Source organism: Lissotriton vulgaris, chromosome 2_1 (assembly GCF_964263255.1).
Source record: "Lissotriton vulgaris chromosome 2_1, aLisVul1.2, whole genome shotgun sequence".
Lineage (NCBI taxonomy): Eukaryota > Metazoa > Chordata > Amphibia > Caudata > Salamandridae > Lissotriton > Lissotriton vulgaris.
In genome coordinates this window covers 599,967,682-599,981,130 of record NC_141687.1, presented here as the reverse complement: position 1 = coordinate 599,981,130, position 13,449 = coordinate 599,967,682, and the positions used below count along the sequence as shown (strand labels likewise).

General features: G+C 48.0%; 1 protein-coding gene across 6 annotated transcripts in view; it reads left to right on the top strand.

The window, feature by feature from the left end:
- ADGRB2 (adhesion G protein-coupled receptor B2) overlaps window positions 1-13,449 on the top strand; it is a 1,127,991-nt gene that overhangs the window by 853,311 nt on the left and 261,231 nt on the right. For all 6 annotated transcript variants that reach the window (XM_086955647.1, XM_086955646.1, XM_086955645.1 and 3 more), the window contains one exon: window positions 1,071-1,114. In XM_086955647.1, coding sequence (XP_086811773.1) covers window positions 1,071-1,114 — 44 coding nt within the window. The remainder of the gene's footprint in view (window positions 1-1,070; window positions 1,115-13,449) is intronic.

The following is a 13,449-nucleotide window of genomic DNA, read 5'->3' as shown; positions in this document are numbered from 1 at the left end:
AGGCAGCGGCCCCTGCAGGCATACTCGAGGAGCGAATAAACAGCCACATAAATTCTGCATGCAAATACCCCACTTCAAACTCTGCAGAGCAGCAGCGCGGAGCACTTCGGAGACTCTTCTGCAACAAGAGTTTGTGGAAACGGATGCGAAAGCCGATAGGCTGTTCGGCAGTGATGAGCCATTGTGCTCTATTCCTAGTTAAATACTGCTTCTCGTCCTATTTCAAAAAAATATACATTAACGAGAGGCCCAGTGCTAAAGAAAGAACAATATGCCAGTTAATAATAACTTTTACAGCGCGTTAGTAGGTTTCCTAGATTCATATTCATGACGCAGGAAGAAATGTAATTGCGGAGAATCTAGCAAAAGGTCCTGATTGGCTGAGGTGTAGAGCCCATATTGTGTTGGACTACTATAATAATATTTTTTATATTGTTCTCTTTCAATATAGCGAAGATTACCAGCCTGGTGACAAGTGACATGAAAAGCACACAGTTAAAGAGGCCAGTACCAGCAAACTTGCTTTGAACTTCTCAATGCCCCTGGGTTGCTCCACTCAAACAGCACCAAGGGATGTGCTAGGGCGCTTCTGTCTGTACCTCGAGCCCCTCTTTGTGGGTACTGCTCTGTTGTGGTGCTGGGGCAATGTGGCTGGTAATTCACAAGAATGATTGAAGAATATTGCAATTGTAGTGTCATATTCTATAACAAAGTCATGTGGTTGTCCAGTTTCCCCCTGCGTTTGCTGTGCATCTCGAAATGGCGTGGTGCGATGTATGGGCTGTAACAGTGAAAGACGGGGGCGAGATGAGATTTTTTGCTGAAACAAGATTGAAGTGGGCAGCTTTCCATTCAGTGTCTGCTATTAACGAGGAAGTAAAGTAAACACTGAGGAAAGTGTCCGAGGTAAAATGAATGATTTGATTGATGGTTTAGTAATGAAAATTCCGTCTTGCTTCCTACTGTGAAGAAATTGCAGCTCAAAAATGCTGTCTAAACTCAGATGTGTGCATGACTGACTCTGAAACCATGCTTTGCTTTCACAAGGCCTCTTGCTTTACATTTTCTAGGGCACGTCAGACGCACAGTGTGCCATGTGGGATCACTCCAAGTTGTAAGTACACCCATGGGTGATATTTAATAATATGAAAACGAGGGAATTTAAAAAGTGTTTACATTTTGTCTGCACAGCCTCACAGGAGTCTTGTAATGCCTACAGATCATATCACTGATATCTGACAATGCCGGACATCTGGGTTATTTGAATCAGCTAAACTATTTAAAACCTGACCGTGTTACTATGCCATGTAAGCAACAAAGTTTGTGTGTAGATCAGTGGTTCTTTACTTTTTGACTTATGTGGACCCCCGTTTCATCATTACTAGAATCCGGGAACTTTCACTGAATCACCGTAGATAATTTTGGTAGTTTATGAATATCATGGTTTGTGGCCCAATGATGCTTTCACAATTGAAAATGGGCTGGGCACTGGGCTCCTGTTGATCAGTCGAAAAACAGAGCTTCGTGTCCTTACAGAGCATTTTATTCCAAGACTCAAATATACCGCCGTTATATGCTTAGATTTTGTACTGCTAGAAGATGACATCACCTAGTCTGTGATTGTATTGTATATATTGAAGCAATATAAATATTAGAACAGGAGATGGAATCCTACGCCGCATGCTCTATAAAAAGCATCCTAAGGTATCATGCTGTCAACTGGGAGTCAGGGAATTGTTGCCAAAAAGGGTTTTATATGATCTCTCTTGTTAACCTTCAAGAGCTGCCAAGTTCTGTGGATGCCGGGGCCTTCTGGATTGGTTGTTTTAGAGTCCTAAGTAAATACAAAGCTCTAGTCCGGCCAGGTTAAGCTGACTGTAGTGAGCTGACCAGGTTCAAGTGGAAAAAACAAGAAGCCATCTGTGAGAAGTTGGCCTGATATGTAGTGTTTCCAATTCTGGAACCACTGGGTATCAGTCCAAACAAACCCCAAAGATGTCAGGTTGTAAGTCAACCTTGTAGCAAGCTATCCTAGTGGTAGCATGGACTAAGCAGCCTTAAAGGCTTAACTTAAGAGGTCGTGTTAAGCGAGCTTGTTTTACCACATACAATCCTGTAATCAAATGAAAGGACACCACACAAGTATATATTGTAAAAATATATGTATTTATTTCTAAATTACTCCCCAGTACTCTTTATGAGGAAAGGGGCACAAGCGTTAAATCGAAAGCACTGTTAAACATATAAAGTTGGCACAATTATGGCTGAGGGCGGGGGGCCACTCAGACCATATACTAAAAAAATGGTATAAGTAACACTTATCGAGAAATGGTTAGGCCTAGGGCCTAGAGATTCGCTGGGAGCAGTCAGGACAAGCAATGAAGAAGTCGGGAGTAGCCCACAGGATACGGGTGCAGCACGGAAAGTGCGGCGCGCACCAATGTAATGTCAATGGTGCGTAAAAGTTAGTTAAAGTGAATTAAATGATACTTCCGCTGAACCTAGGAACACAAAACTTTAGACACAGACCCTAGAGGTGTGTACCAGTGTAAGGACACCGGCGTTGCAAAGTTACCTCACCCACAGGCCGTGGGTGCACAGGGTCGAAGTGGCGTCGGGTTCTGTCACGCAGGTTCTTGGTGCTTGGAGCTGTTGCAGCTGCAGGCGCTGTGAAGCAGAAGTGTCCGGTGCGATCCAAGGGTGGATCGAAGTAGAAAAGTACCTGAAAGCAGAGGGGACAGAGTCTGGGTCACTCAGCAGTGACCAGGGTGGAACCAGGACGGAACCAGGCAATGTCGGGCGCAATCAGGCGGTTGTCGATAGGCTTCTCTCCGCTGTCACGTGGGCTCTGGGGCATCTGCGACGTCCAGGAGCAGGTCACGATCTGTCCCACGTAGGCTCTCGCCGTCAGCACCGTCGGCTTCAAGATTGCAGCAAACAGCACTTGGCAAAAGCAATCCACGCGGAACCGGGAGATTGCTTATCACTCGAACCAGGAGGGTCAGAGTGGGTGCTCCTTTTCACAGGAGCTGGTGCAGATCTGGAGCAACCAGAAAAGCGAGTCGTATTTCAAGTTTCGTCGGCACAGGGGCCACAAGCCAGCTGGCAAGTGACCGGGCCAACGCGTCGAGCACACACAGGCAGAAGGGCCGCACGCAGCACTCGTCGAGTGTGGAGGGGTGAGCTTTGGTGCAAGTGGAGCTCGGGGCTGGGGCTTCTCAAACCCCGGTGCACAGCTTCGAGGGTCACTCGTGGGCTGCACGGTCAGCGTCTCGTGGCCTTTTCAAGATGGCGTGCCCCACGCTTCCGGTCGCCTCCACGGGTCTCAGCTCTGCAGGGACTGTGGATCGGGCAGGTAGAAGGCAGGCAAGCTTGATCTCGTCGATCTCTGTCGCTCGAGTTCCGGCGGGAACTGCAACAAAGCAAGGGTCGAGGGCTGGATGGTGCCTGTTTGCACAGGGTGGTCACTCCTTGACCACAAGGGAGATTCTTCAGTCTTCTCACGTCGTGTAGAAAGTCGAAGGGTCCAGATTTCGTTTCTTATGTTTCTTCAGGATGATCTGAAGTCCGTTGGGACTGCTCCCCCTCTTATTCGAATCTAGGGGGTTGGACATCCTGCTAGGTCCCCTCCTATGGGTGGGACCCAGGAAGGGGGTGGTTACACCCCTCTCCTTTGATCCTGGCCGCGCTGGGACAGGGGCTGGGTGGCCCCAGAACCGGTTTGGCCGGATCCTGCAAGGGGCAGCCTTGTGCTCCCCAGGCAGTGTCTGGTTTCTTTGAAACCTCCCTACTCCAATCCACTATCTCCTGTCTGGGGTGGTTTGACACCGCCCTGTGACAGGAAACTCTTTGTCCAGGCCTCCTCTGCCGGGTTTCGGTCAGCAGCAGGAGGCCAGACCCGTGTCTGTGGCAGGGGCATCCATTTTGTGGATCTGAGGCTCATTTTAAATCAACCGCGTTTCAGTAAAGTAACATGTCTTCTCCCTCTAGAAGGGTGGAATGCTACCCCCGTCGCCAGAACTGGCGAGGGGGTAGTATTCCAATTCGTATGACACCTTACACGACATGTTTTGATAAAGCCAAACCAAAGTTGCTATATAACCGCGAGGATTATAAGGCGCTTAAGAGTATATGGTATGGCATTATCCCGGATCAGCTTAGGGAGTTGTTCCCGACAGCTGCAGACAGGCTCAGCTCATGCCAGAGCTCCATCTCACATAAAACCACGCACTCTGCCTCCAGGATTGATGAGGCCTTCCATAGGAGTGGCTCACAGGTTATATATGTGTCCAGATATAGGTTTAGATATAGGTATACTATATCTAAGCAAGGGGTGATTACACCCACTTGCCCCAGCTGAGTGATCAGCCAGTTGTGTCAATTTAGATAGCCAGCCAGGGGTGGCAAAAGATATGCTGCAGCCCCTGATAGGCCTTGGATGCACCTATGCCCTGGGCACCTATAGTGCTCTGTACAGGGGCTGATAAGGTGACCCAAGCCAATCTAGTTATGCACCTAGGGTACATGGAATCCATTTTACAGAGAGAGCAGGTAGCCTGGGGCCCTGATTAGCAGGGAACCAGGCCAACTAAGTCGAAAACCAGCTAAACACAGGGCAAAAAATCTGGGGTAACCATAGTCAGGTAGCCACCTTCCTACATAACCCCCCCCCAAACGAAAGGAGATAAGGCTATCCTTGGCCAGGTAAGCCTTTATTGCCTGAGTGGCCATATAAGGAAGTACCTGCACTAGCATGGGTACCCCCTGTCTCATGGTCCACTAAGCAGTCCCTCACCCTAGGGGTATTAGAGGGTCTCCACCATAGGGAATCACTACCTTGGGTGTGTTTATGCAAAGTTAAAGGCTGGTTTGGATATGGAGTACTGAAGTGAGGCTCCACTATTTTTGGGCTCAACTTCCTCCAATTATCTTCCACCATGTGTGCCTTTCTTTCTTCAACTGAGTTGCACTGAGCTCTCAGGGTCAACCTCTGGCTACCTAAAGCTGGAGGCTGGGTCCCTCTGTTTGGCTTGCTGGAGGGACAGTTCAGGTTTGGGCCCTTTGGGTCCCAGGTTTGGCTGTGCCCAACAGAATCCATCTGTGGGAGGTCCCTAACTGTTTTTAAGGGGGCTCCCTCAGGAGTTTTTAAAGTTTTCACCTTACTAGGCCTACTAGTTTTGGTGCCCCTAATCTGTTGATGGGGGTGCTTTATTTGACAGGGGGCCCTCTGGGTCTCACTGTCCTTCTTGTCCTCTGCAGCCCTGGGCTGACTGAGGCAAGGTAGAGAGGGGCAGGTTACCTGCTCCAGACTGGATCCCACCTGAGAAGGGTCCACTGCCATCAGAGGCTCTGTCAGGCCAGGCCTAACAACCTCTGGGGCAGTTCCTTCATCAGGGGTAAGATCAGTTCCCTGAGGAGGCTGATCCTGTCCTACTGTCTGGTGAGGGGGAGATTTCTCTTCCTCCTCCATGCTCTCAGTTTGGGTGGAGTGATCCATCATTTCAGGCTTCACAACACACATATCTGTTTGAGTTTGGGCTGTGGCCATCACAGCCCCACCAACCTTTTCAGGAGGAGACTCAGTTTGGGTTTCTGCTGTTATCATAACAGCTTTGCTATTCTGTCTGGGAAGCGCTTCTGTTAAAGATGGGGCAGAGAGTTGCTCAGCCCTACCAACCTTTTCAGGAAGGACATCTTGGATTGGGGCTATAGCCAGTACAGCCCCACTAACCTTTCCATTGGAATTTACCATTCTAGAATGGATTTCCTGTTCAACCTCAGCCCAGGCTGAGATTTCCAAATCATTACCCAGTAGACAGTCTACAGGCAAGTTTGGTGACACTGCCACTCTCTTTGGGCCAATGACACCTCCCCAGCTGAGACTTACTACTGCCATGGGATGATTTGTTTGGATGCCATCAATGTTTGTTACCTGGTATGTGGCACCTGGTAAAAGTTGTTTAGAGGGGACTATACAGTCAGCCACCATGGTGATGCTAGCCCCTGTGTCTCTAAAAGCTTCAACTTTCAAACCATTGATGATGGGTTCTTGTCTATATTTGCTCAAGGTATTTGGGCAAACAGAGAAGTTGGCAAACCCCATGCCAGTCTCATGAACAAGATTATTTGGGGATGGGGACCTGGATAGGCCAGGGTCCCCTTGGGCTCCAAAAGTAAACCCACCCAGATTCCTGGGTGTGCTCCCACTTCCTGGGGGATTACTGCTGACAGTAACAGGAGGTGTTGGAGCTGGCTTTGGAGGTATGTTTTCTTTATTGCCATTCTTGGGACAACAGTTGTCTGTTTTGTAATGCCCCACCTGTTTACAGGCATGGCAATAAGGCTTTTTCTCTGTTGAAGAAGTGTCTTGGGACCCACCCCCCTTCTTGGAGTTTTGGGGCCCTGGGGAAGTGTTTTCTTTACCTTTATCCCCACCCTTATCTTGAGGCTTGGTAGACTCCTTCTTCTGGTTATTGTCCTGATTCTTAGGCCTAATCCTGGTTCTGACCCATTTATCTGCCCTCTTTCCCAATTCTTGGGGAGAGGTCAAATCTGAGTCCACCAGGTGCTGGTGTAAGAGCTGGTTCTGACAATTACTAAGGATCTGCTCCCTCATAATCAAATTATACAATCCTGTGAAGTCATGTACTTTGCTGCCATTTAGCCAACCCTCCAGAGCCTTAGTTGCACAATCAACAAAATCAGTCCAGTCCTGAGTCTGTGTCTTCTGGGTGTCTCTGAACTTTAACCTGTACTGTTCAGTGGTTAAGCCAAACCCATCTATCAGAACACTCTTCAGGACTTTGTAATTGCTGGCATCCTCATGTCTGACAGTGAGGAGCCTATCCCTCCCTTTCTCTGAAAAGGAGTACCATAAGATTGCTGCCCACTGTTCCTCAGGAACCTGCTGTACCATGCAGGCTCTCTCCAGAGCAGTCATCCATTTGTGGATGTCATCCCCTTCCTGATAGGGGGGCACAATCTTTGTCAGGTTTCTACTATCATAGGACCTGGGTTTTTCTTTAGGAACTTTGCTGCCACCAGTGGCATCTAAGCCACACAATTTTCTTTCTCTTGCTAAAGCAAGTTTAGCTTGAGCCAAGGCTACCTCTTCCCTTTCTATTTGGAGTTGGACAGCCCTCATCCTGGCCCTATGCTCTTTTCTCTGGGAGGAAGTCATTCCTCTTTGAGATTCTCTTGAGGCACTAGAAAGGTGAGAGTCCCCTGATAGAGATCTCTCCCTCCTATTACCTGGGAGAATTTGGTTATGAGATCTGGGGTGGTGCTGGCCCCCCCCATTCCCATGTAGGTCCAAGTTGGCCTGGTTAAGGCTGGCAACCTGTACCTGGTTTCCCCTCTGATCCTGATCTTCAGGCTCTTCTAAATCAGAGCCTTCCTCTTCCTCTTCCTCCTCCACTACATCATCATCTGGAAGATCCTCATTCTCAGGGGAGTTTATCCCTTCACCTGCACCTAAGGGAGCCTGACTCACCTTATCTAGATCATCCTTTTCTAGGAGAGCTATTAGGGAAGGAATGGTAGGGCCTCTGCCCTTTTTTAGCCCCCTGGCTGTGCACAAGGCACTCAGGTCTTTGTGGCTAAGGTTGTCATATCTGGATGTTGTCCCTATAGGATCAACTTCTACAGGAGCAGAACCTGAGGGTCTACCTGTATCAGACATGACTGCTAGTGAGGTGTAAGTGATGCACTTACCTACACTAAGTGGTTTCCTACTGTACCTTGCTAGTGAGTTGTAGTCAGGGTGTGCTAATCCCTTTAATCTACAACTACTAAGTTCAGTAGAACTTAATATGCTAAGCTTTTGATTTATATGTACCTAGAGGTACTTGATGTGATCTTTCAATTTGATAAAGATTGCAATGGTAAAACAAACAGCAAGCTCAAATCCGCACCGCTGCACACCAATGTGAGAAGTTGGCCTGATATGTAGTGTTTCCAATTCTGGAACCACTGGGTATCAGTCCAAACAAACCCCAAAGATGTCAGGTTGTAAGTCAACCTTGTAGACAAGCTATCCTAGTGGTAGCATGGACTAAGCAGCCTTAAAGGCTTAACTTAAGAGGTCGTGTTAAGCGAGCTTGTTTTACCACATACAATCCTGTAATCAAATGAAAGGACACCACACAAGTATATATTGTAAAAATATATGTATTTATTTCTAAATTACTCCCCAGTACTCTTTATGAGGAAAGGGGCACAAGCGTTAAATCGAAAGCACTGTTAAACATATAAAGTTGGCACAATTATGGCTGAGGGCGGGGGGCCACTCAGACCATATACTAAAAAAATGGTATAAGTAACACTTATCGAGCAATGGTTAGGCCTAGGGCCTAGAGATTCGCTGGGAGCAGTCAGGACAAGCAATGAAGAAGTCGGGAGTAGCCCACAGGATACGGGTGCAGCACGGAAAGTGCGGCGCGCACCAATGTAATGTCAATGGTGCGTAAAAGTTAGTTAAAGTGAATTAAATGATACTTCCGCTGAACCTAGGAACACAAAACTTTAGACACAGACCCTAGAGGTGTGTACCAGTGTAAGGACACCGGCGTTGCAAAGTTACCTCACCCACAGGCCGTGGGTGCACAGGGTCGAAGTGGCGTCGGGTTCTGTCACGCAGGTTCTTGGTGCTTGGAGCTGTTGCAGCTGCAGGCGCTGTGAAGCAGAAGTGTCCGGTGCGATCCAAGGGTGGATCGAAGTAGAAAAGTACCTGAAAGCAGAGGGGACAGAGTCTGGGTCACTCAGCAGTGACCAGGGTGGAACCAGGACGGAACCAGGCAATGTCGGGCGCAATCAGGCGGTTGTCGATAGGCTTCTCTCCGCTGTCACGTGGGCTCTGGGGCATCTGCGACGTCCAGGAGCAGGTCACGATCTGTCCCACGTAGGCTCTCGCCGTCAGCACCGTCGGCTTCAAGATTGCAGCAAACAGCACTTGGCAAAAGCAATCCACGCGGAACCGGGAGATTGCTTATCACTCGAACCAGGAGGGTCAGAGTGGGTGCTCCTTTTCACAGGAGCTGGTGCAGATCTGGAGCAACCAGAAAAGCGAGTCGTATTTCAAGTTTCGTCGGCACAGGGGCCACAAGCCAGCTGGCAAGTGACCGGGCCAACGCGTCGAGCACACACAGGCAGAAGGGCCCCACGCAGCACTCGTCGAGTGTGGAGGGGTGAGCTTTGGTGCAAGTGGAGCTCGGGGCTGGGGCTTCTCAAACCCCGGTGCACAGCTTCGAGGGTCACTCGTGGGCTGCACGGTCAGCGTCTCGTGGCCTTTTCAAGATGGCGTGCCCCACGCTTCCGGTCGCCTCCACGGGTCTCAGCTCTGCAGGGACTGTGGATCGGGCAGGTAGAAGGCAGGCAAGCTTGATCTCGTCAATCTCTGTCGCTCGAGTTCCGGCGGGAACTGCAACAAAGCAAGGGTCGAGGGCTGGATGGTGCCTGTTTGCACAGGGTGGTCACTCCTTGACCACAAGGGAGATTCTTCAGTCTTCTCACGTCGTGTAGAAAGTCGAAGGGTCCAGATTTCGTTTCTTATGTTTCTTCAGGATGATCTGAAGTCCGTTGGGACTGCTCCCCCTCTTATTCGAATCTAGGGGGTTGGACATCCTGCTAGGTCCCCTCCTATGGGTGGGACCCAGGAAGGGGGTGGTTACACCCCTCTCCTTTGATCCTGGCCGCGCTGGGACAGGGGCTGGGTGGCCCCAGAACCGGTTTGGCCGGATCCTGCAAGGGGCAGCCTTGTGCTCCCCAGGCAGTGTCTGGTTTCTTTGAAACCTCCCTACTCCAATCCACTATCTCCTGTCTGGGGTGGTTTGACACCGCCCTGTGACAGGAAACTCTTTGTCCAGGCCTCCTCTGCCGGGTTTCGGTCAGCAGCAGGAGGCCAGACCCGTGTCTGTGGCAGGGGCATCCATTTTGTGGATCTGAGGCTCATTTTAAATCAACCGCGTTTCAGTAAAGTAACATGTCTTCTCCCTCTAGAAGGGTGGAATGCTACCCCCGTCGCCAGAACTGGCGAGGGGGTAGTATTCCAATTCGTATGACACCTTACACGACATGTTTTGATAAAGCCAAACCAAAGTTGCTATATAACCGCGAGGATTATAAGGCGCTTAAAAGTATATGGTATGGCATTATCCCGGATCAGCTTAGGGAGTTGTTCCCGACAGCTGCAGACAGGCTCAGCTCATGCCAGAGCTCCATCTCACATAAAACCACGCACTCTGCCTCCAGGATTGATGAGGCCTTCCATAGGAGTGGCTCACAGGTTATATATGTGTCCAGATATAGGTTTAGATATAGGTATACTATATCTAAGCAAGGGGTGATTACACCCACTTGCCCCAGCTGAGTGATCAGCCAGTTGTGTCAATTTAGATAGCCAGCCAGGGGTGGCAAAAGATATGCTGCAGCCCCTGATAGGCCTTGGATGCACCTATGCCCTGGGCACCTATAGTGCTCTGTACAGGGGCTGATAAGGTGACCCAAGCCAATCTAGTTATGCACCTAGGGTACATGGAATCCATTTTACAGAGAGAGCAGGTAGCCTGGGGCCCTGATTAGCAGGGAACCAGGCCAACTAAGTCGAAAACCAGCTAAACACAGGGCAAAAAATCTGGGGTAACCATAGTCAGGTAGCCACCTTCCTACACCATCAGAGAATTATTTTTGTTTTATCCCGAGAAATCAGGGATAAGGATGATCAGAAACCATTTGTCTCCTTGAGACCAGACCAAGAAGGCGCTTAGCCCCTGATTCGAGAGCCGCAGGTCCTTTTTTCCATATATGATCCCCAACGTAGAATATTCATTCTTCATTACATTCGGCTTTAGCAATTGTTCCATTTATGGGTTCATTGCAGACAATTTATGAGTGCTTATATATGTACGTTTTCTTACGTACACATCAGCATGAGTAAAAAGTAAGACAGGCGCATTAATGTAGGAAGCAAGGTTAGGTTACAAAGTTACAATTATTAGGCACACAATGGTTAATAGGTCAGGAGAGATTCAATGGGTGCAGAGTAATAGGTTGCTGGTCTTTTGAAGGAAATATGTGAATCTTCCGACTATATAGTACATCTAAACGAAATACCATGTAGCCAGTCAAGGTTACCAATATTGCTCCCAATCTCAGGCTTAATTCTGCTATGTAACCATTTGGCATTCTCCACTTCCCCTTCTGCTTTTCTCACTGGGTGGGAAAACTATCAAACCTTTCCATTGACACAGCTAAACTGAGATAAAGGGTAATCTACCCAGCAACAGCAAGAAAGCAACTCCGTAAAGAGAGTTTAGATTCTACTGTCTATGTTGGAATGCATATTGAATATAATCTAAAACACATCATAAAAACTCTCCACGGATAAAATTAAGCTTAATTGACTGGCACCCATGAACCGAACTAAGTAGGACCTCTGAGATCTTGGTAGATCTTGGACAAAGGCTGCACGTGACGACCTGTCTGCATCTGCAGTCTGCCAGTCTGTTCAAAGAGATCAGATGGCATTTATAAGAGATGGTGTAGTATTGCAGCAATTTCTATAGTGCAAACTTGGGGGGAAGGTAACAGAGCACTGTACCAGGTCTACAGCAAAAGCCCAGTCACAGAGGCATTAAAGGTGTAGCTGTTTTCTAAATGTGTTAGTGGACTGCTGCGGCATCATGATTAAGTGTTTTTTAACAAGGTGTGTCTTCAACTCTTTTCAAAATTGGAACCAGGTTAGGGCAGACTCGATGGATAAGGGTTTGTTGTTCCAGATACTGGCTGCAAAGAGGAAAAGGTCTATTGCTTTGGTTTTTCTATTTTGCACTTTGTTGTCTTCAGAGTGATGCTGTCCTGGCTGTGGGTGTGCCGAGAGTCAACGGAGCATGCAAGCTTGTTGGCTGTTATTGTAGGCACTGGTGCCTGTCTACTGGCACAGGAGTGCAGGGGATCCCTGTTCCAGTAGACATTGGTGCAGGCCATGGTAGATGATGCAGCTGGTTTTAAAGGTGATGCCTGCTGCCAAAGACAATACATGGAGTTACATTTGGATGGAGATGATGTGGCAAACTTCTTCAGTTCCTTGATGAGGCATGCTGCTGCATGTAGGATGGCATTAAGAGTGGCCAGTGAGGAGCCTGGAAGACCATACAGTCCAGATACAGTAGTATGAGGGCTTAAATGGCAGATTTGAACTTACGTTCTCGGAGGAATAGTTTCACTTTCTTCAGGAGAGAGAACTGATACATGGTCATTTTAGTTTTCTTGATGATGTGTTCCTTGATGGTGAGATGTATGCCTATGTTGAATACAAGAGACTTGCCTTTGGTTGAAAGTTGGAGTTCGAATCAACCCAGATTCATATCTTTGAGTCATGCTTGCTAAACAGCAGGATTTCAGTTTCGAATGGGTTAAGCTGAAGGCAGGTGCTCGACATCTGGAGTTGGACAAAGGCTGAGGCGTTGGATTTCTGTAATAGAGGGGACTTTCAAATACTGTAATGTTGTGTCAACATATTGCTAAATTGTGATGTTATTTGTCAGTAAAGCCTGAAGGGGCTTGAGGTAGAAGATAAACACGATGGGACATGATGGCAGAACCTTAGTGGTGATTGAGATTTTCTGGAACCTGGAAATATCCATGAGACTGAACTGGTGTTGCTTCAGTAGGTAGGAGGAGAACCAATAAAATTGATTCCCATGAGTTCCTATCAAGAGTTCAGGGTGTAGATGAGGGTGGAGTGGTCAACAGTGTTGAATGAAGCTGAAAGGTTCAGCAATATCAGGAGGGATTAGTTAGCTTGATCTGTCACCAGGATGGCAACTGTGATTTGTAAGGTAGCTGTCTTCATGCTGCAATGTGATATCAGACTAGATTGATCAGTGGCAGCTGGTGACCATTAAAAGTGGTAGGGCATAATCCTTGGCTGGAATTCCAGTAAGTGAGTCTGACACATTCTCAGTGAGTTCAGGAGGGGGTTTGTTCAACCTCCTTTTTATTCTCCAACTCATTCTCACTCAGTCTCATTCACTTACTCTCATTCTCCCTCTCATTCATTCTCACTTAAGCATACTCTTCATATCACTTATTATCACTCACTCCTTCGCTGTTACTCTCTCACTTTCACACCTGCACACATGCTCACATATGCACAAGCTCTCCAGACCCACACTCTCATGCATACACACAAATCATATAAAAGCTTTTTTGTTTACCTTGCTCCTTACCCATGTCCTGTTTGTGCTCAAGAGCCATTCTGTTTCCAGAGCCTGGAGCATGATTGAACTAAATTGGCATTTATATAGTGCTTACTTACCCCTAACGAGAGTGGGAGCCCAAGAATTAGTGGTGAGACTACTGATATTTAGGGGTTGTTTTGAATGCTAACGGAAACCTTTCCATGCATTTACTCTAGTTTCTTTGTGGTACATTAGTGCCTGATGAGTAACC